The sequence below is a fragment of the Pongo abelii genome, chromosome 16 (assembly GCF_028885655.2).
Source record: "Pongo abelii isolate AG06213 chromosome 16, NHGRI_mPonAbe1-v2.0_pri, whole genome shotgun sequence".
NCBI classification, from domain to species: domain Eukaryota; kingdom Metazoa; phylum Chordata; class Mammalia; order Primates; family Hominidae; genus Pongo; species Pongo abelii.
This window is the reverse complement of record NC_072001.2, coordinates 46178202-46197476: the sequence shown is the minus strand read 5'-3', so window position 1 is coordinate 46197476 and position 19275 is coordinate 46178202. Positions and strand designations below refer to the sequence as shown.

Sequence of the window (19275 nt, the reverse complement as noted above, 5' to 3'; positions counted from 1 at the left end):
GAGGTCGGAGTTCGAGACCAGCCCAGCCAACATGGTGAAACCCCATCTCTACTAAAAATACAAAAATTAGCTGGGCGTGGTGGCGGCACCTGTAATCCCAGCTACTCAGGAGGCTGAGGCAGGAGAATCTCTTGAACCCAGGAGGCAGAGTTTGCAGTGAACTGAGATCCCACCACTGTACTCCAGCCTGGGGAACAAAAGTTAAAGTCCGTCTCAAAAAGAAAAAAAAAAATATACTCTGTATCCTCCCCCAACTCCCTCCCTTCCTCCTCCTCCTCCTCCTTCTTCTTTGTTTCACTTAGGTAAGCCTGTCTGGCTTTCTTTTTCCACCTCAGTTGAATAAACTAGATCATCTCAAAGCTCCCTTCCAGCTGGACATCCCCCAGGGCCCGGAACGCTGGAATTCCTTCATGCCCACTGCTATGGTGCCCCCTGAGACCAGCTCCTAAGCCTCCCCTGGCCTCACAACAACACAGTGAGGCTGGCCATCCAGACCAGGCAGTGGCTCCTGCAGACAAACTAGGACAAAAGAAATGTTCCACTGTGGAGCAAGGAAGCAGCACCAGCCAGGCAGCACCCTTGGCTCCTGACTCCTGGTCTTCCCATCCCCCCATGGTGTGCACAGAATCTGTCATCTTCAGGTCCTTGTGGCTGATGGTTTTGGGGTTCAAGGCATCCAGCATAATTGTGTGACACAAAGCAAAGAGCTCTGGACTCCCTCATGGTGTGACCCTGGTACCCCCAGGGATAAAATGATAACAGAACAATAGGAGTGTCAGCCTGACTTTCCCTCATAGGATTGCTGTGAGGATCAAATGAGGCAGTGTATTCTAAAGTGCTTTGTGGCCGGGCATGGTGGCTCACTCCTGTAATCCCAGTGCTTTGGGAGGCCAAGGCAGGAGGATCACCTGAGGTCAGGAGTTAGAGACCAGCCCAGCCAACATAGTGAAACCCCATCTCTACTGAAAATACAAAAAATTAGCCAGGCATGGTGGTGTGCACCCGTAGTCCCAGCTACTCAGGAAGCTGAGGCAGGACAATTGCTTGAACCCGGGAGGTAGAGTTTGCAGTGAGCCAAGACTGTGCCACTGCACTCTAGCCTGGGCGACAGTGAGACTCCATCTCAAAATAATAAATAAATAAATAAATAAATACATACATAAATAAAGTATTTGTATATATAAAGTATACATAAATAAGTATGTATATTTATTTTACATAAAAATAAATATAAAGTATTTGTAAGCTGGAGTCATCACATTATTTAACTTCAAACTGTACTACAGGGCAACAATAACCAAAACAGCATGGTACTGGTACAAAAACAGGCCTATAAACCAATGGAACAGAATAGAGAGCCCAGAAACAAGGCCCCATACCTACAACCATCTGATCTTTGACAACACTGACAAAAACAACCAATGGGGAAAGGACTCCCTATTCAGTATATGGTGCTGGGATAACTGGCTAGCCATATCCAGAAGATTGATACTGGGCCCCTTCTTTACACTGTATACAGAAATCAACTCAACATGGATTAAAGACTTAAATGTAAAACCCAAAGCTATAAAAACCCTGGAAGACAATCTAGGCAATACCATTCTAGACATAGTATCAGGCAAAGATTTCATGATGAAGATGCTGAAAGCAATCACAACAAAAGCAAAAATTGACAAATGGGATCTAATTAAACTTAAGTGCTTCTGTACAGCAAAAGAAACTATCAACAGAGTAAACAGACAACCTACGGAATGGGAGGAAATATTTGCAAACTATGCATCTGATGAAGATCTAATATCCAGTCTCTATAAGGAACTTAAACAAATTTACAAGATAAAAACAACCCCATTAAAAAGTGGGCAAAAGACATGAACAGACACTTTTCAAAAGAAGACATATATGCGGCTAACAAGCAAATGAATAAAAGTTCAATATCACTGATCATTAGAAAAATGCAAATCAAAACCACAATGAGATACCATCTTATCTTACACTAGTTAGAATGGCTATTATTAAAAAGTAAAAAAAAAAAAACAGATGCTGGCAAGGCTGCAGAGAAAAGGGAACACATATACACTGTTAGTGGGAGTGTAAATTAGTTCAGCCATTGTGGAAAGCAGTATGGTGATTCCTCAAAGAGCTCAAAACCGAACTACCATTTGACCCAGCAATCCCATTACTGGGTATATACCCAGAGGAATATAAATCATTCTATCATAAAGACAAATGCATGTGAATATTCATTGCAGCACTATTCACAATAGCAAAGACATGGAATCAACCTAAATGCCCATCAATGACACATTGGATAAAGAAAATGTGGTACATATATACCATGGAATACTATGCATCAATAAAAAAGAATGAGATCATGTCTTTTGCAGGAATATGGATGGAGCTGGAGCCCTTTATCTTTAGCAAACTCACACAGGAACAGAAAACCAAATATCTCATGTTCTCACTTAGAAGCTGGAGCTAAATGGTGAGAGCTTATGAACACAAAGAAGGAAACAACAGACACTGGGGTCTACTTGAGGATTGAGGGTGGGAGGAGGGAGAGGAGCAGAAAAAAGAACTATTGGGTACTAGGCTTAGTATTCAGTGGTGAAATAATCAGTACAACAAACCCCCTTGACATGAGTTTACTTATGTAACAAATCTGCACATGTACCTCCGAACCTGATATAAAAGTTTTAAAAAATTTTTTTTAATTGAAGTGCTTTGTAAATTGTGAAGCGCACTCACAGAGGCCCTCTACCAGTTTAATCCCTTCTCCAGGGTGACTGTCTCTGTTTCTAGGTGTGGGAAAAGAAGGGGAAAGAGGAATCCGTTGGCATCTGCCAGCTGTGGCTTCCCTGTGCAATCGTCTGTGGGGTACCTCCTCACCCTCCCTCAGACCCGGGCACCCAGCCCGTCATGGGCTCTGATTTTATAGGCAAAGAAACTGTCACCTGCTCAGGGGCACAACGGAAATTCATGGCAGGGCCAGAATCAGCACCCAAGTCTCTCTGGGTCTTAGAAAGGTCTGACCCCATCTGTAAAATTAAAGAAAAAAAGGAAGTTCTGGAGGTTCTCCACCCCCACCTAGTGAGCACTGGCCTTCCCCATGCGGATGGCAGATGTGTCCTCACTTCTCTGTTCAGGTGTCCCTCACCTGTGGGCACAGCCCTGCTTCCTTCCAGACAGGAAGGTGCTCATCAACTCTGTTCAGCCTCCCTCTCTCTCCCTGTCTCCTCCCCTGAGCTGAGGGACAAGCTGCTCTATCAGAGCTGCCTCCCTCTCCCCAGCACCCTCACCCACATACCCTCTGACTAATGGCTCACAGAAATTGAATGAGGGGCTGAACCTATAAACCAGCTCCCCAGGCCCAGAGCCCAGGTCTTATTTAGCCCTAGGGTCCAGGCTGAGGAGCTGGCCGGGGTTTTCCTGGCCCTATGAATGGCTTTGTGCCCCTGTGGTGCTTCTGCTTCCTCTCTCGTCCAGTGGCTACCTTAAACAAGCCTTCTCTAAGTGCTCCTGACCATGTGAGGTCCTTTGGGGGAGGCCCAGGCCCTCCAGGATAGGTGTGAGTTCCCTGCCCTCTCCTCAAGGTTGGGGCGTGGGCAAAGCTGCCAAGAATTCAGCCACTCAGGCTGGCACAACTCAAGGGACTTTACTCAGAGTGACTGCCTGATTGCTCCAAAATCTCTCAACTGTTCCCAGATGCTTCGGGAAGCTGGCCTGGGCACCACAAAACAGACTGGTGTCCCGCTGGCCATTGGGCACTTTCTCCTTTGGCCACCACAGTTACCCTAGCTGCACTTACCTTCCTGTTCCCCCTCTCCTGCCTATGTCCCTTACACTCTCCTGCCTATGCTCCTTCCTCCTTCCCAGCTAACCCATCTCAGCATGTGGCAGTGGGTTCAGGCATTCATCCATTTGTTTATGTAGGGATCATCTTTTAATTCATTCACTCTATCAGGCAATAAATACGAACTAGAAAACCAACTATGTTCCAGATATTGCAGCAAGCAAGCACTTATGAAGCACCCAGTCTCTGAAGTCTGACGGCTGCATTCAAAATCTAGCTCTACCAGTTCTTTGTGAATGATCTATTTAGTGTCTTTAAGCCTCGATTTCCTCATCTGTAATGTAGGAACAATAACAGTAACTAACTATAGGGATGTTGTAAGACCAAGTGGGGTCATACATATAAATACCTCAAAATAGTATATGTTATTAAAAGCTACTGCTGGTTGTATTAGTCGTTCTGCTACTATTAGGCACTGTCATTATTAAGCACTGGGAAAGCTGTTAATAAGACACAGTCCATGCCCTCCAGGGTGATTGGGGAAAAGACAGATAAGTATTTATAATGTTGAGGCATGAGTTGGCTAATAGGAAATGCAGAAAAAGCAGCCCCTGATTAGAATCCTGGTGCAGCAGAGGAAGGGTGTCAGGAAGACTTCCTGGAGGGGTGATGCTTGAGCCTGGGTACTGGAGAAAGTAGACTAGTGAGAGGAGGACATTTCAGACAGAGAGGCTGATACATGCAAGAGAGAGGGAGAGAGGGAGAGAGGGAGGTGCAGGAGAAAGGGGGTCAGCCTTCCTGGCCTCCAGGTGGGGAGGGGAAGACCCTCAAGGCTTTGAGGGTGATGCTGAGAAGTCCGGACTTTACCCACTGTGGGATCTTCAGCAGGGGAGCAACCTGATGGAATTGGCACTTCAGAAAAATCACTGGTGACTCATTTGGAGAAAGGGTGAATGGGAAACTAGTTAGGAGTTATCCAGGTAAGCGGGGGCTTCAGTGAAGGCAGAGCAAGGGGCACTGTTTCAGGACAGCATCAGGAATTGGGCTGGACTGATGGGCTAAAGGGAGGTCAGGAAGCTGGAGAAGTACAAGGTGGCACGCAGGTGTCCCCTGAAGTGATGGATGGACATTGTCCTCACTCACCAAGACCAGACGTGCAAGAGGAAGGGCAGGTATTTTGAGAGGAAGGAGCAAGGGGAAGAGTTTCATTTGGGCTCCTCGGCTGTGAAGTGTCCAAGGTTTCCCCCAGCAGAGCTGTCCAGCAGAAGGTGCCTGCAGTACACAGTTCTGGGGGTCCCTAGTGTCACATGGGAGCCAGTGGAGTGAGAAGAGAGGAGATGGGGACAAATCCCTGGGAGGCACCAGTTCGAGAAGGGAAAGTCTGTGATGGGGACTGAGAGAAAGAGGACAGTGTGGATAAGGAGGTAGCTAGACAACCAAGAGAGAGAAGTCACCTAAGCCCAGGAGGAGTGGTCAGTACTGGCAGGGCTGCAGGAGGCCTTGCAGGGTAAGAGCAGGAAAGGCGCCCAGCGCCCGCCCTCAGAGCTAGGTGGTGAGCGTGGCGTTGAGGCAGCTGTGGGACAGAAGGCAGCCTGCAGCAGGTGAGGGGTGGTGGGAGGCAAAGCAATAGGCAAGGAGCTTGGCTGAGAAGTGGAGTTGAGAGAAAGGGCAGGGGCTGCTGGGGAAGCTGGGGATGAGAGTTGAAGGTGGATGTGCTGTGTTAAAATAGTGAACTGCATTTATGCACATATTCCCTATAAGAGGTGAGTGGGGTGTGGACCATGGGCTGCCAGGGTCGGTGAAGGATACCAAGATGGCTGGGTGAAAACTTGCTCTAAAAACCATTGACTGGGTAGCTTTTGCAGAGATGATACCCCAAAACCAAAAGGCCATTGCTAATTACCTGAAATCCTGGAATGAGACCCTCACCTCCAGGCTGGCTGCTTTACCTGAGAATCCACCAGCTATTGACTGGGCTTACTACAAGGCCAGTGTGGCCAAGACAGGCTTGGTGGATGACTTTGAGAAGAAGTTTAATGCCCTGAAGATTCCTGTACCAGAGGATAAATACACTGCCCAGGTGGATGCTGAAGAAAAAGAAGATGGGAAAACTTGTGCTGAGTGGGTGTCTCTCTCAAAGGCCAGGACTGGAGAATATGAGAAACAGCTGGAGAAGATGAGGAACTTAATTCCATTTGATCAGATGACCATTGAGGACTTGAACAAAGCTTTCCCAGAAACCAAATTAGACAAGAAAAAGTATCGCTATTGGTCTCACCAACCAATCAAGAACTTATAAAATTAAGTCCAGGAAGAAGCTCTGGCCCTTATATTACACATTCTGGACATTGAAAATAAAAATAATTATATAGTTTTAAAAAAATTGCTGAGTGGGGACAGAGAGAATTGAAAATACAGGAGGGAGGACAATGCTGGTGAATGAGGTTCCCCAGAGAGAAGGACCCAGAAGGCAGGGGATGTGGGGAGAAGAGCCCCAGAGCACAGAAAGACAGTGTGGGCATGAGGGTCCCACCCACTCCACAGGCAGAGCCCTTCCCCCTCCTGCCCTCTCTCCTTCCACCTGCGCTTTTCTCCCTATGAAAGGGCTTGTGCCTTTCTTACTAGGATCAAGGCCCTTGCTCACCGGCATTCCCACCATCTCACCTATTTCCACACCTCCTCCACAAATCTTCCCAATTTTTCTTCCTCTATTTTATTTGTGATTATTTGCTTTTATTTGTGATTTGTCCTGGATCTGCCAGGTCTCACACAAGACAATGCCACTGCCAAAGCTAAATACAGTGAAATCATACCAAAGGAGATCCAGACAGAGTGGGTTCTGTTTGCATTTAATGTTCAGGAAGTGACTTTTCAGGATAAAAGAGAGGCCTTGGTTACCTAGCAGGGTTCTCAGCTCAGTGAGGTGCTTTAAGCTGTGAGCAGAGTCTTGGGACCCGATGCCCCCTCCAGCAGCCCCCTGCATCCCTCTGGCGGGCCCATCAGCTCGCTTCTCCCTCCTGACTTCTCCACCACAGCACAGCATCTGCCTGGGTATGCCCTATTGCTCAAGAGCTATCAAAGGCCCACACGGCACAAGGCTGTGACAGTTCATTAGCTTCCACACCTCCTCTCAATCCAGCAACACTGCCAAGAAAAACCTGAGGGCAAGTGAGCAAACCAGTTGTGATCTGCTCGGTAATCAGGTGGCAGTGCAGCAGTCCAGCCCCACCTTCAGTTCTCCTGGAGGCTTCCAATGGAAGGGGAAGTAGACACTCTGGCACCAGTTTGCTGAAGCTCCAGACCGCCCAGCTGTTCTGTGGGGAGTATCCGAGGAACCGGAGGCAGCCACCATGGCCCAAGGTAGGGAAAGCCCCTGTGGCAACTGGAGTTCAGGGATAAGGAGGACAGACAGAGACTGTAGGAAGTCAAGGGGTGGAGGGTGGATTCAGAGAAATAAAGAAGTAAATACACAACTGAGGCAGGAAAAGCAGGAACCCCAGAAACCTCAGTATTCATTGGTGGCTTGAGAACCAGGAGACAGTGTAGAGGTAGACAGGTAAACACAGTAACACAGCTGCTTGCTAACATGCCTGCCTCCATAGCCAGGTGGGACAGGGCAGGGCCAGAGATGAGGGGGTCAGGGTTTCTGTCCTTCTCTGCTACTAGCTGACCCTTTGACAATGGACAAGTCACTTCGCTTCTAGTTTCCAACCCTCTTGCCTGAAAAAGGAGGGACTGGACCAGACAATCTTGAAATTGTCTTCCAGCTCTTAAGTTCTCTGAATCTTCATATCTTCTCTTCTTCCTCCATTTCAGAAGGTCTATTACTGATCTTAGCTAATCTTCCCATCACCAACCTTCTCTCTATATCATCCCCCTCTCTCTGGAAAGAGCTGCTGTGAAGATTAAATCGTTAGTTGAAATCATTTAGAGAAATAAGCTTTCAACTTCCTCTACACCTGTAACATCCTTACCTTTATTTATAACTTCTTGTGTTTAAATTTTTGTTTTAAAATTTTCATAACTTTTAATTGCACAAGAAATATGGGAATACATAGTTGGAGTAAAATAAATCAATAATTATAGGTGAAGCTATAGTCCTCTGCCTGCCATCCCCAATGGCAGCCTCATCTCCAGAGTAAACACTGTTACCTGTCTTTTGTCTGCACATTTACATTCAGCCATACATTTACTCAATGTAATACATAGGATTGCCATGTGTGGTCTTTTTTGGTATATCCATGGTATCATCATATTGTATGTCTATTTCTACAACTTGATTTTTTTCACTCCACACTATGTCTGGGAGCTCTGTCCATGACAGTCAGTACCTATAGATCTACCTCAATATTTCTCATGGTATCAGTGCAAGTAATTTCTAATCCTGTCCCCTACTGATGGGCATTTAGGTTGTTTTCAATTTTCCAGTTACACAAGCAATATTGCAAGGAACATCCTTATCCATGCCTCTGTGTGCTCATGTGGGAGTGTCTCTCTAGGATAACTACTAAGATCACTTACTTTAAAAGTTCTTTCTACAATCTTGTGTTTATTTCCTGATCATTTCACCCCATTCTCCTCTCACCTCAAGGAAAACAAATATGCCCAGTAGTCAATGAACCTCCTATTTGAATAGATGGCACCTGGGCTGAAGAGTCATCCCTATCTTAGGCAGAGATTAACATGGCCCAGGATGTCTCTAGAGGATGGAATTTTGCCCCAGTGCTTGCTGCCAGGCAGATGCTGCCATGCCTGCTGAGTAGCCTGCGTCATGTGCCCAACCTGAACTGTAGCCAGTTAGTGCTGTCTAATAAATTGGTCTCCAAAAGGGGCGAGCTTCTTTTTCCACTGTTAGGTAAAAGCCAAGTGCCTTCTTAGCTGGCAGTGGGTGTGGACATGTTTTTGATCATGAGTGAAAGCCAACAGTGGGCAACAGCTGTTGGGTGATGGGAAGAGCACTGGACTGGGCTCAGGAATCCTGGTTTAACCTTAGACAAGATATTTAACCCACCTGAACCTTGATTTTTCTCATCTCCAAGTGTGGATGACATGACATTTTGTCCCTGCAAGGATGCGATGAAGATTAAATGAGATAACTGTCCTAGCGTACCTGGCACAGTGCCTGGCACATAGTAGATAGGCCCTCAATAAGATGTTGATTAAATCTGAAATCTGAAATCTGAAATAAGTACAGGGTGATTTTGCAAAAGATAGAGAATTCTATTCAACCTAGCAAATCTGAGTACCTACGATATGCTGATCATTATGCTTAATTTCTTTTATAATAATAAAAAACTAGTTTATGAAAAAGATGTGTGTTAAAGTAATCAAAAGCACTCAAAGAGATTTAACATAAAGTGTAATACTTATTAGGGTATTTTGGCACAGTCAGTTTGGTTCATATTTGTTTATAACAACTTTATTGAGATATAATTCATATACCATCAAGTTCAGCTTTATAAAGTCCACAATTCAGTGGTTTTTCATATACTCACAAAATTTTGCGAGCATCGCCACTATCTAGTTTCAGAACATTTCATTACCTCAAAAAGAAATCCCATACACATTGGCAGTCACGTCCCATTCCACCTTTCTTTAACCCCTAGCAAACCCTAAATCTACTTTCTGTCTCTATGAATTTGCCTATTCTGGACATTTCATATAAATATAATCATATAATATGTGTCTTTTTATGTCTGACTGACTTCTTTCACTTAGCACAATATTTTCAAGGTTCATCCATATTTAGTATGTTCAGCATTCTTTTTTTTTGCAGCCAGATGATATTCCTTTGTATGATATATCATTTTGTTTATCTATTCTTCAGTTGATGGACAATTGTGTTGTTTCTACTTTTTGGCTATTATGAATAATACTGCTATCATTATTCAGGTATTATGTGAACATGTTTTCATTTATCTTGGGTGTATACCTGGGGATGGAATTGTTAGGTCATACGGTAACTCTTTGTTGAATGTCTTGAGGAACTTCCAGACTGTTTTCCAAAGTGCTGCACCATTTTACAGCCCCACCAGCAATGTGTGAGGATTCCAATTTCTCTGTATCCCCACTAACACTTGTTATTATAGTCATCCTAGGGGATGCGAGATAGTATCTCATTTGTATTTCCCTAGGACTAATGATGTTGAGCACCTTTTCGTGTACTTATTAGCCTTTTGTGTATCTCCGTTGGAGAAATGTGTATTCAGGTCAGTTGCCCATTTTAAATTTGAGTTGTCTTTTTTATTGTAGAGTTATATGAATTTTTTAAAAAGTATTCTGGATGTAAGTCCCTTACCAGATATATGATTTACAAACATTTCCTAACATTCTGTGGGTTTTCTCTTCACTTTCTTGACGATGTTCTTGAAGACAAGAAGTTACTAATTTTGATGAGGTCCAATTCATTTGGTTTTTCTCTCACTGCTTGTACTTCTGCTGTCATATCTGAGAAACTGTTGCCTAGTCTAAGATCACAAAGACTTACATCTATGTTTTCTTCTAGGAGTTTCATAGCTTTAGCTTTTATGTTTAGGTCTTTGATCCATTTTGAGTTAATTTTTAATAAATGGTGTGAGTTATGCATCCAACTTCATTCTTTTGCATGTGGATATCCACTTGTCCCAGCACCACATTTTGAAAAGAGCATTCTTCCCCCATTGAGTTGTCTTGGCACCCTTGTCAAAGATCAATTGACTGTAAATGTGAGTTTATTGCTAGACTCTCAGTTCTATTCCACTGATCTATATGTCTATCCTTATGCCACTATCACATTGCCTTGATCAAGAAGCGCCACTCCTCTAATTTTGTTTTTAACTTTTCAATACTGTTTGGCTAGTATGGATCCCTTGTATTTCTATATGAATTTTGGGATCCACTTGTCAATTTCTACAAAATGGCTGTTGGGATTTTGTTAGGGATTGTGTTGAATCTGTAGAAAAACTTGTTATCTTAATGATACTGCCTTCCAATCCATGAACATGAATGTCTTTTCATTTATTTAGGTCTTCTTTAATTTCTTTCAATGATGTTTTGTGGTATAGGTTTTGCACTTCTTTTGTTAAATTTACTAAGTCATTCTTTTTGATGCTGTTATAAATGGAATTGTTTTCTTAATTTTATTTTCAGATTACTCTTTGCAAATGTATAAAAATACAATGGGTTTTTGTATATTGATATTGTGTCCTGCAATCTTGCTGAATTCATTTATTAATTTTATTTTTTTGGTGGATTCCTTAGGATTTTCTGTATGCAAGATTATGTCATATGTAAATAGAAACAATTTTACTTCTTTCCAATCTGTATGTCTTTGATATCTTTTCTTTTTCTTTCTTTCTTTTTTTTATTTTTGCCTAATAGCCCTAGCTAGAACCTCTAGTAGAATGTTAAATAGATGTGACAACAGCAGACATTCTTGTCTTGTTCCTTATCTTAGCAAGAAAGCCTCCAGTCTTTTACTATTAAGTATGGTATTGGCTGTGGGCTTTGGAGGGCAGTGGCATGATCTTGACTCACTGCAACCTCCACCTCCCAGGTTCAAGCAATTCTCTGCCTCAGCCTCCTGAGTAGCTGGGATTACAGGGGCCCACCACCATGCCCGGCTAATTCTTGTATTTTTAGTAGAGACAGGGTTTCACCATCTTGGCCAGGCTGGTCTTGAACTCCTGACCTCGTGATCCACCCACCTCGGCCTCCCAAAGTGCTGGGATTACAGGCGTGAGCCACCACGCCCGGCTGGAAGTCCCCTTCTATTCTTAGTTTGTTGAGTATTTTTATCATGAAAGAATGTTGAATTCTGTTGAATGCATTGGTTCACTTTGAAAAAGTCTAAACACAACTAAGACAAAGCAGCTAGGTCTCTGTACTTATTGGCTTATATCTAGAGGCAAACGACAGACAAATAGAAAAGTAACTAAGAAAAACATCTGAAGACCTCATCCTAATCCTTACACTAGTAGGTTTGTTGATACAAATGAACAAATGAGCACGGCATGTAAATTAACTTGTCAATTAAGCAGATGAGTGATTCAGTTAAGTGTATATAGCTCAGTAGGTGATGGAAAGAAGGGTGGGCCAATTGAGGCAGGCTTCATGGAGCAGGTAGGTATTGGAGGACAGGTGGAATTTGGTTAGAGATTGAGGGGCCATTGTGTTGGGGCTGTAACAGCAAATACAAAGACAGGGATTTGCTTGGGGTTAGATTGGCTAGAGGAGAGGGCCAATGCTGGGAATGATGAGAAGTGAGAATGCAAAAATAAGCTAAGGCCAAGTATGAAGTTAAGTTATATATGTGTTAAGTTAAGGAATGTGCCTTTTATATGATAGACTGTAGGAGATCTCAGAACTTGTAAAGCAAAAGTATGGCATGATTAAATTGTCTTGAGGAAACGTAATCTGATAATTCATTAAGAGATGGGAGATGGGGAGAGATACAGGAGGCAGGAGACCTCATGGAGGCCATTATGGTGACTAGGTATGAGGAGAAGACATTGGAATTATGTGAATGTGGAAAGGGATGGATAGACACCGGAGATGTTTTAATGGAAGGCATGAAGAGAGTTAGTGACAGGTGAATGGGCATAGGCTGAGAAGGAGATGGGTGAGCCAATTGTGATTTAAAGGCTGTGAGCCCACCAGGTGACTCAGACCATGGCAGAAGCATGGTCAAACAAGGAAAAATCAAAAACAGACCCTTCTGGCAGAGACACACTTGGAGACTGGTGAGGTCAGTCTGTGTTTTAGCAGAGGCTCCAGAAGGTTGGAAATGAAACTTTCTTTGACTGGTGTCAGCATCCAAGCTCCCAGGGCACTGAGCACATGGCCTCTGGTGGTCAGAGAGCTAGCAGATGGCTAAAAGAAGAGCAGCTAGTGGCCGGGCACGGTGGCTCACGCCTGTAATCCCAGCACTTTGGGAGGCCGAGGCGGGCGTATCACGAGGTCAGGAGATCCAGACCATCCTGGCTAACACGGTGAAACTCTGTCTTTACCAAAACAACAAAAAATTAGCCAGGCATGGTGGCAGGTGCCTGTAGCCCCAGCTACTAGGGAGGCTGAGGCAGGAGAATGGCGTAAACCCGGGAGGCGGAGCTTGCAGTGAGCTGAGATCGTGCCACTGCACACCAGCCTGGGCAACAGTGTGAGACTCTGTCTCAAAAAAAAAAAAAAAAGGAAGAGCAGCTAGCCCAAGGAAAGTTAACCCCAGGGCAACTAAACCAAGGAGCAGCTCCCCAGACCTGGAGGCTAGTACAGGGGCAAGTGAGACTGTTAACTTGAGTCCGAGAAAGTGGATGCTGGGGTGAATCTGAAGCCGTGTGAGGCTGAAGGGAGCAATCAAACTTGGCCAGGTCTACAGAAGGACTTGGACAGAGGCAGAAAACCATGCCCCTCCAGAAGGGTGTGAGGGAGAAGAAGACAGAGGGTCAGAAAGACAGGAGAGGAAGGAAAAAAGAGGAACGTGCATGCATGGAACCTCATTAAATCCTCATCCTCATCCTTATCCTGGCAGGCTGATCTTATGGACTCTATTTTACTGATATGGAAACTGAGGCTCAGGCTAAGTTACTTTCTCAAGTTTGCAGAACTAGTAAGTGGTAGACAGGATTGGCTCCACAACCCCACTCTTTTGTCTAACCCTGGCTGCCCCATTGCAGGGCTAGAAGTGGCCCTCACAGACCTCCAGAGCTCCAGAAATAATGTGCGGCACCACACGGAAGAGATCGCTGTGGACCACCTCCTTGTTCGCCGGGGCCAGGCCTTCAACCTCACCCTGTACTTCAGGAACCGGGGCTTCCAGCCAGGCCTGGACAACATCATCTTCGTGGTTGAGACTGGTAAGAACCCCCCTGGCTCACAGGGGCTAACTGTGTGTGTCTGGGAGGGGATTTTCGGGGGTTTGGAGGTCGCCATAGAGGGCCTTAGCTCTACTTCCCTCCTAGGACCGCTGCCAGACCTGGCCTTGGGGACTCGGGCTGTGTTCAGCCTGGCACGCCATCACAGCCCCAGCCCCTGGATCGCCTGGCTGGAGACCAATGAGGCCACCTCCACAGAGGTGAGCTTGTGCGCTCCTCCCACGGCGGCCGTGGGTCGGTACCTCTTGAAAATCCACATCGACTCCTTCCAGGGGTCTGTGACGGCCTACCAGCTAGGGGAGTTCATCCTGCTTTTCAATCCCTGGTGCCCAGGTAAGGCAGGGTGCCCAAGCGGTGCCCTCCTTTCTCTTCTGTCAGTGCTGCCAGAGAGACAGGCTCAAGGGTTTCTAGACCCCGCTCCCGGGCCACCCAGAGCCTCCCCAATTCCCTGCACTCAGCGTCTGCCCCAACTACCACCAATTAGGGCAGGAAACCTTGCTATTCATTTACTTATTTAGAATTTTCAAGTTATAAACCAAATCATCTTTGCTTAAACAGAAAAACTGTTACAATTAAGTTTGATCGTGAATAACATCTACCCTCATCATATAATTTTAAGTTAACTAGAGTATTTTTCGTTATAAAAGTAATGAATGCACTGCGTCGAGTATTTATGGAATGAAGGAAAGGGTTAAAAAAAAGAAAGAGAAAAGTATAAAATAAAAAGTATAAAGTAAAAAGTAAAGCCTCCCAATCTCTAAGTTCCATTCAACAGCAGTTCTATTCTTCCATATTCCATTCACCTTTAACATTTTCTTGTGTAGTTTTACAAAAGTGTTCTATGCTTAATCAAATACGTATGCCTCTGTGTGTGTGTGTGATTCTACAATACATACCATAAGTGAGATTACGACATTCTCCAGCTTTTTTTTTTTTTTTAATTTAACAATTCAACTTTGGGCACATTTTCCTATTGGAGCATTCTTAACAGCTACAATTATTCCACTGTTTGGATGCACCAGATATTTTTAACTAGTCCTCTATGGGCATTTTGGCTGTTTCCAGTTTTTTTTTCTTCTTCTTCTATAGACAAAGTAACAGTGAATATCTCACACTACCTGTCTCACAAGCCCTGACCTCTAAATCTAGTTGGGGGCAGGGCTAGATACATAGGCAGACACAAGGACACGGTGTGGGCAGAAGGGGTCAGGAGTAGAGAATGGGTCTGCTGTGCCTTTGAGCAGAGGCCAGACTCCCAAGTCTGGCTTCTGACTTAGGGGACCATCCCCTTCCCATCTTCCCTCTCTTTCTACCTTCTTCCCCAGCCTTATCCCAAGGGGGCCTCCTGGGTCACATCAGGACCCAGAGCCCTGGATGGGTTCTAACGCCTCTAACCACTTCCCACTTCCCTGTCCCCGAATGGCTCAGAATGCTCACCCGTCATCCAGGTGGAGACACCCTGCCATGGGATCCAGGAGGGCCAGTCGACTGTTTTCCCTGTCTCTGTCTCATCTCTCTCTCTCTCTCAGGGCCTTCTGAGCAGTGGGGAGAAAAGTGTTAATGGTGGGGCCTTCTCTCTTGAGCTTGTGCCACACCCAGGCCCTGGGAGACCCAACACTGGGCCTAGGTTGGTGGGGGCTGAAGTGCCCTGTGGTGCTGCAGGACGGGAGGGTGTTGGCTGGGAAGCCTCACCGAGTAGCTCAGGCCACTGCTGGCACTGGCTGAGAGGAGGGCGCTGTGTGGTCTCAACCATGAAGCTGCAGCTTCTCCACACTGGCCCAAACCCTCAATAAAATACATCTCAGCAACGAGGCCTCCTGTACCAGCCTCCTGTCAGGCTGTGTCTGAGGCTGCCTCTGAGGAGGGCACGTTTCCCTCAGGGTCAGGCAGAGCTTCCAGACAGTTCCAGGACCCTGCGAAGAGGACGTCTGCGCCCATGTCCTTTGTTTGCTTGTTCTTAACTTTAAAAAGATAATTTTTAACTTTTATTTTAGGTTCAGGGGTACATGTACAGGTGTGTTATGTAGGTAAATTGCACACCACAGAGGTTTGGTTTGATGTACGCATTATTTTATTACCTAGGTAATAAGCGTACTACCCAACAGGTAGTTTTTCTTTTTTTTTTTTTAATGGTTTCTTTTTTTTATTATTATACTTTAAGTTCTATGGTATGTGTGAACATGTGCAGGTTTGTTACATATGTATACATGTGCCATGTTTGTGTGCTGCACCCATTAACTCGTCATTTACATTAGGTATATCTCCTGATGCTATCCCTCCCCCTTCCCCCCACCCCACGACAGGCCCTGGTGTGTGACATTCCCCATCCTGTGTCCAAGTGTTCTCATTGTTCAGTTCCCACCTATGAGTGAGAACATGTGGTGTTTGGTTTTCTGTCCTTGTGATAGTTTGCTAAGAATGATGGTTTCCAGCTTCATCCATGTCCCTGCAAAGGGCATGAACTCATCCTTTTTTTATGGCTGCATAGTATTCCATGGTGTATATGTGCCACATTTTCTTAATCCAGTCTATCATTGATGGACATTTGGGTTGGTTCCAAGTTTTTGCTATTGTTAATAGTGCAGCAATAAACATACGTGTGCATGTGTCTTTATAGCAGCATGATTTATAATCCTTTGGGTATATGCCCAGTAATGGGATGGCTTGGTCAAATGGTATTTCTATTTCTAGACCCTTGAGGAATCGCCACACTGTCTTCCACAATGGTTGAACTAGTTTACAGTCCCACCAACAGTGTAAAAGTGTTCCTATTTCTCCACATCCTCTCCACACCCCCAACATGTAGTTTTTCAATCCTTACCTTCCTCCCACCCTCCACCCTCAAGTAGGCCCCATTACTTTCAATGGCAAAAACCACAATTACTTTTGCACCAACCTAATGTTAAGATATTTTTGAACTGGCTTCAAAACCCTCTGTTCATATGGGCAGCATGCATATGTGTGTGTATATTTTATATATATATATATATATATATATATATAAATTCATGCTGTAAACATTGTTCATAATCTGTTCAGACTTCATATATCACATACAGATTTCCATGTCCATGTACACGATTTTGCTGCCTTACATCTCTATGGTATGGGATTCCGTGGTGGAGATGTACTGAAGCTATCTAACTACTCTCCAATAACAGGGTGTGTAGGTGGTTTCCAGCTTTTCAGAATCATAAACAGCACTCAGATGAACAGCTTAGTGTCTAAATCTTTGTGCACACATGAAATGCTTTGCCTAGATTAAGTGCCTACAAAAGGAATAATGAGGTCAATGCCAACCCTTAAGGTCTGGTTTGCTCTTTTCCAACCAAGATTAGTATAGCAGAAAAAGCACAGAATATGGGATCAATGGGCTGTGTTCAATTTCCAGCTCTGTGCTGATGTGTGATTTGGGCAATTTACTTAATTACTCTGAGCCTGTTTCCTCAACCTTAAGATGGGGATAGGATGTAAATGTGCTTTGTAAACCAAGCAATTCCACCAAAGGGAAATTTTTATTATTCTACCTTATGTTCATGTTGAGTCTGTTGCTGGTGTTGGGAGCATGGACTCCCTAAGACCCACTGCCTCGTGACCCTCTTGGTGTCGCCAGGGGCCCTTGCTCCAGAGCTGTTTCCTCTGGGACTGTGGGGATGAGAATGGGGCAGGAAGGGAAAGGTGACTTTTCTGCTTCGTGCCCTCCCACTCTGGTTCCTAGAGGATGCTGTCTACTTGGACAGTGAGCCCCAGAGGCAGGAGTATGTCATGAATGATTACGGCTTCATCTACCAAGGCAGCAAGAACTGGATCCGCCCATGTCCCTGGAACTATGGACAGGTGAGTCTCAGCCCTGCTTGTGGCCCATCCCAGCCCTGAGCTTGTGGGGAGAGGGAGCAGGGCGCATGTGAGCTTCACCTAGAACTGCTGACCAACGCTAACTAAATGGCATGAGGAAGATGTGTGTTGTGAGCCCAGGTTGCCCGAGGAGCAGCCATAGGGAGTGGGAGGGCCTGTCTCTTTGCTGATCATGTCTGATTTGGACAACAAGAGCTAAGGGTAAGGGCAGTTAAAGGCACCTCACCCAGGAATTCCACTGAGCATGAGGGTGAGGATGGAAGGCATGGCAACCACCACAGCAGTGATGATGCCTGGCATTTTGGTTCATTAAACTGTTTTTCCATTGGGGTCCCATTTTCCACTCTCTCACTTCATGCTCACAACCCCTGGTGACTGATCCTAGCATCAATTCTGTCACACCAAGGACAACTTGTCCCCTGAACGTCTCAGCCAGAAGCAGGGCTGATGAGCAGCAATGCATCTCCCTCCCCAGGGCTACTGTCTCTTTATTTCTGTGTCTTTTTGATGATACATCTTTTTAATTATGAAAGCTAATACATGCTTGTTTAAAAAAATTTGCAAAGAGACATTACAAAAATGGATACATGAAGGTCATCCCAAGCACCATCACCAGCTTGGTGTGTGTTCCTCTACATTTTGTTTTCTACACACATTCTAAAACGCTACCTTATATGTAAAAATAATGTCATGTTAATTGCAATGCTCTGCACCTCCTGCCTTTCTAAAAGCCTGCTGTTGCAGCCTTGACCTCCTGGACTCAAGTGATACTCCCACCTCAGCCTCCTGAGTAGCTGGGACTACAGGCATGCTCCACCATGCCTGGCTAATTTTTTTATTTTTTGCAGAGACGAGGTCTCACTATATTGCCCAGGCTGGTCTCAGACTCCTGGGCTCAAGTGATCTTCCCGTCTCGGCCTCCCAAAGTGTTGGGATTACAGGTGTGTGCCATCGCGCCTGGCCCATTTCTGTCTTTCTTCTTCTTTAAATATATATCGATCACCTGCTCAGTGCCAGGCAGGGTGCTAAGTGCTAGAGATATGAAAATGAATACAACGTTGTCCCTGATCTTACAGTGTAATGGGGACTCAGACACATAAACAGGTCACTTATCATGCAGTGGAATATGTAAAGATTGAGAGACAGGAGCAGAGTGTTCTGACAGCCAAGGGGAAGAGCTCTTGGTTGGGCATGGGAGTGTCATAGAAGCTTCCTGGGAGAGGAGATGTTTGAATTGAGTTAGCCAAGTGAAGAATAGTGGGAAAAACATCCCAGGCAGAGGGAAGGCATGAGCAACGACACGAGGGTGGGAAACGGTTTGGCCCGCTGCAGAAATTTGGTGTTGCTGGAGAAAAAATGGTAGGGATGGGGGCGGAGGGCAATTATTGAGACTTGAGGCTGGAGAGGTAGGTTGGGGCCAGATCTGGGAGGAATTTATGTGCCTTCTGAAGGAGGTCGGAGCTTTGATTCTCTAGGCTGTAGGGGGCCTTTGAAAATTTGAAAACAGAAAAGTGAGCTGATCAGACTGTCCTCTGGGGAAGATTGATCAGAGAAGCCTCCTAATTCTGCGTGTTGCCCAGTGTTACACAGGAATAAATGCATTCATTTACACTCATTCTACAAAGAGGTACAGAGTTCCTACAATGTGCTGGGCACCGTGCCAGGCCTAAGGTCCAGAGTTGTGAAGAGAGCTGGACTGAAACAGCCCCGAGACTCAGGCAGGAAAAGACAGACTTGACTACATCACGTAACTGAGTCTCATGAGGAGAGGGGACATACCCA

At 45.2% G+C, this 19275-nt stretch overlaps 1 protein-coding gene and 1 pseudogene across 2 annotated transcripts in view; both read left to right on the top strand.

The window, feature by feature from the left end:
• The first annotated feature begins 5603 nt into the window (after positions 1-5603).
• Positions 5604-6089, top strand: LOC100460083 (ATP synthase subunit d, mitochondrial-like; annotated as a pseudogene).
• Positions 6090-7061: 972 nt separating this feature from the next.
• The window catches only part of TGM5 (transglutaminase 5), a 34535-nt gene continuing 22321 nt past the window's right edge, over positions 7062-19275 (top strand). Inside the window, exons 1-4 of one of the 2 annotated variants that reach the window (XM_002825368.5) lie at positions 7062-7150; positions 13441-13620; positions 13726-13971; positions 17357-17475. In XM_002825368.5, coding sequence (XP_002825414.2) covers positions 7141-7150; positions 13441-13620; positions 13726-13971; positions 17357-17475 — 555 coding nt within the window. In that variant the 5' untranslated portion in view covers positions 7062-7140. The remainder of the gene's footprint in view (positions 7151-13440; positions 13621-13725; positions 13972-17356; positions 17476-19275) is intronic. The other variant, XM_003778435.4, reaches the window with a different exon arrangement.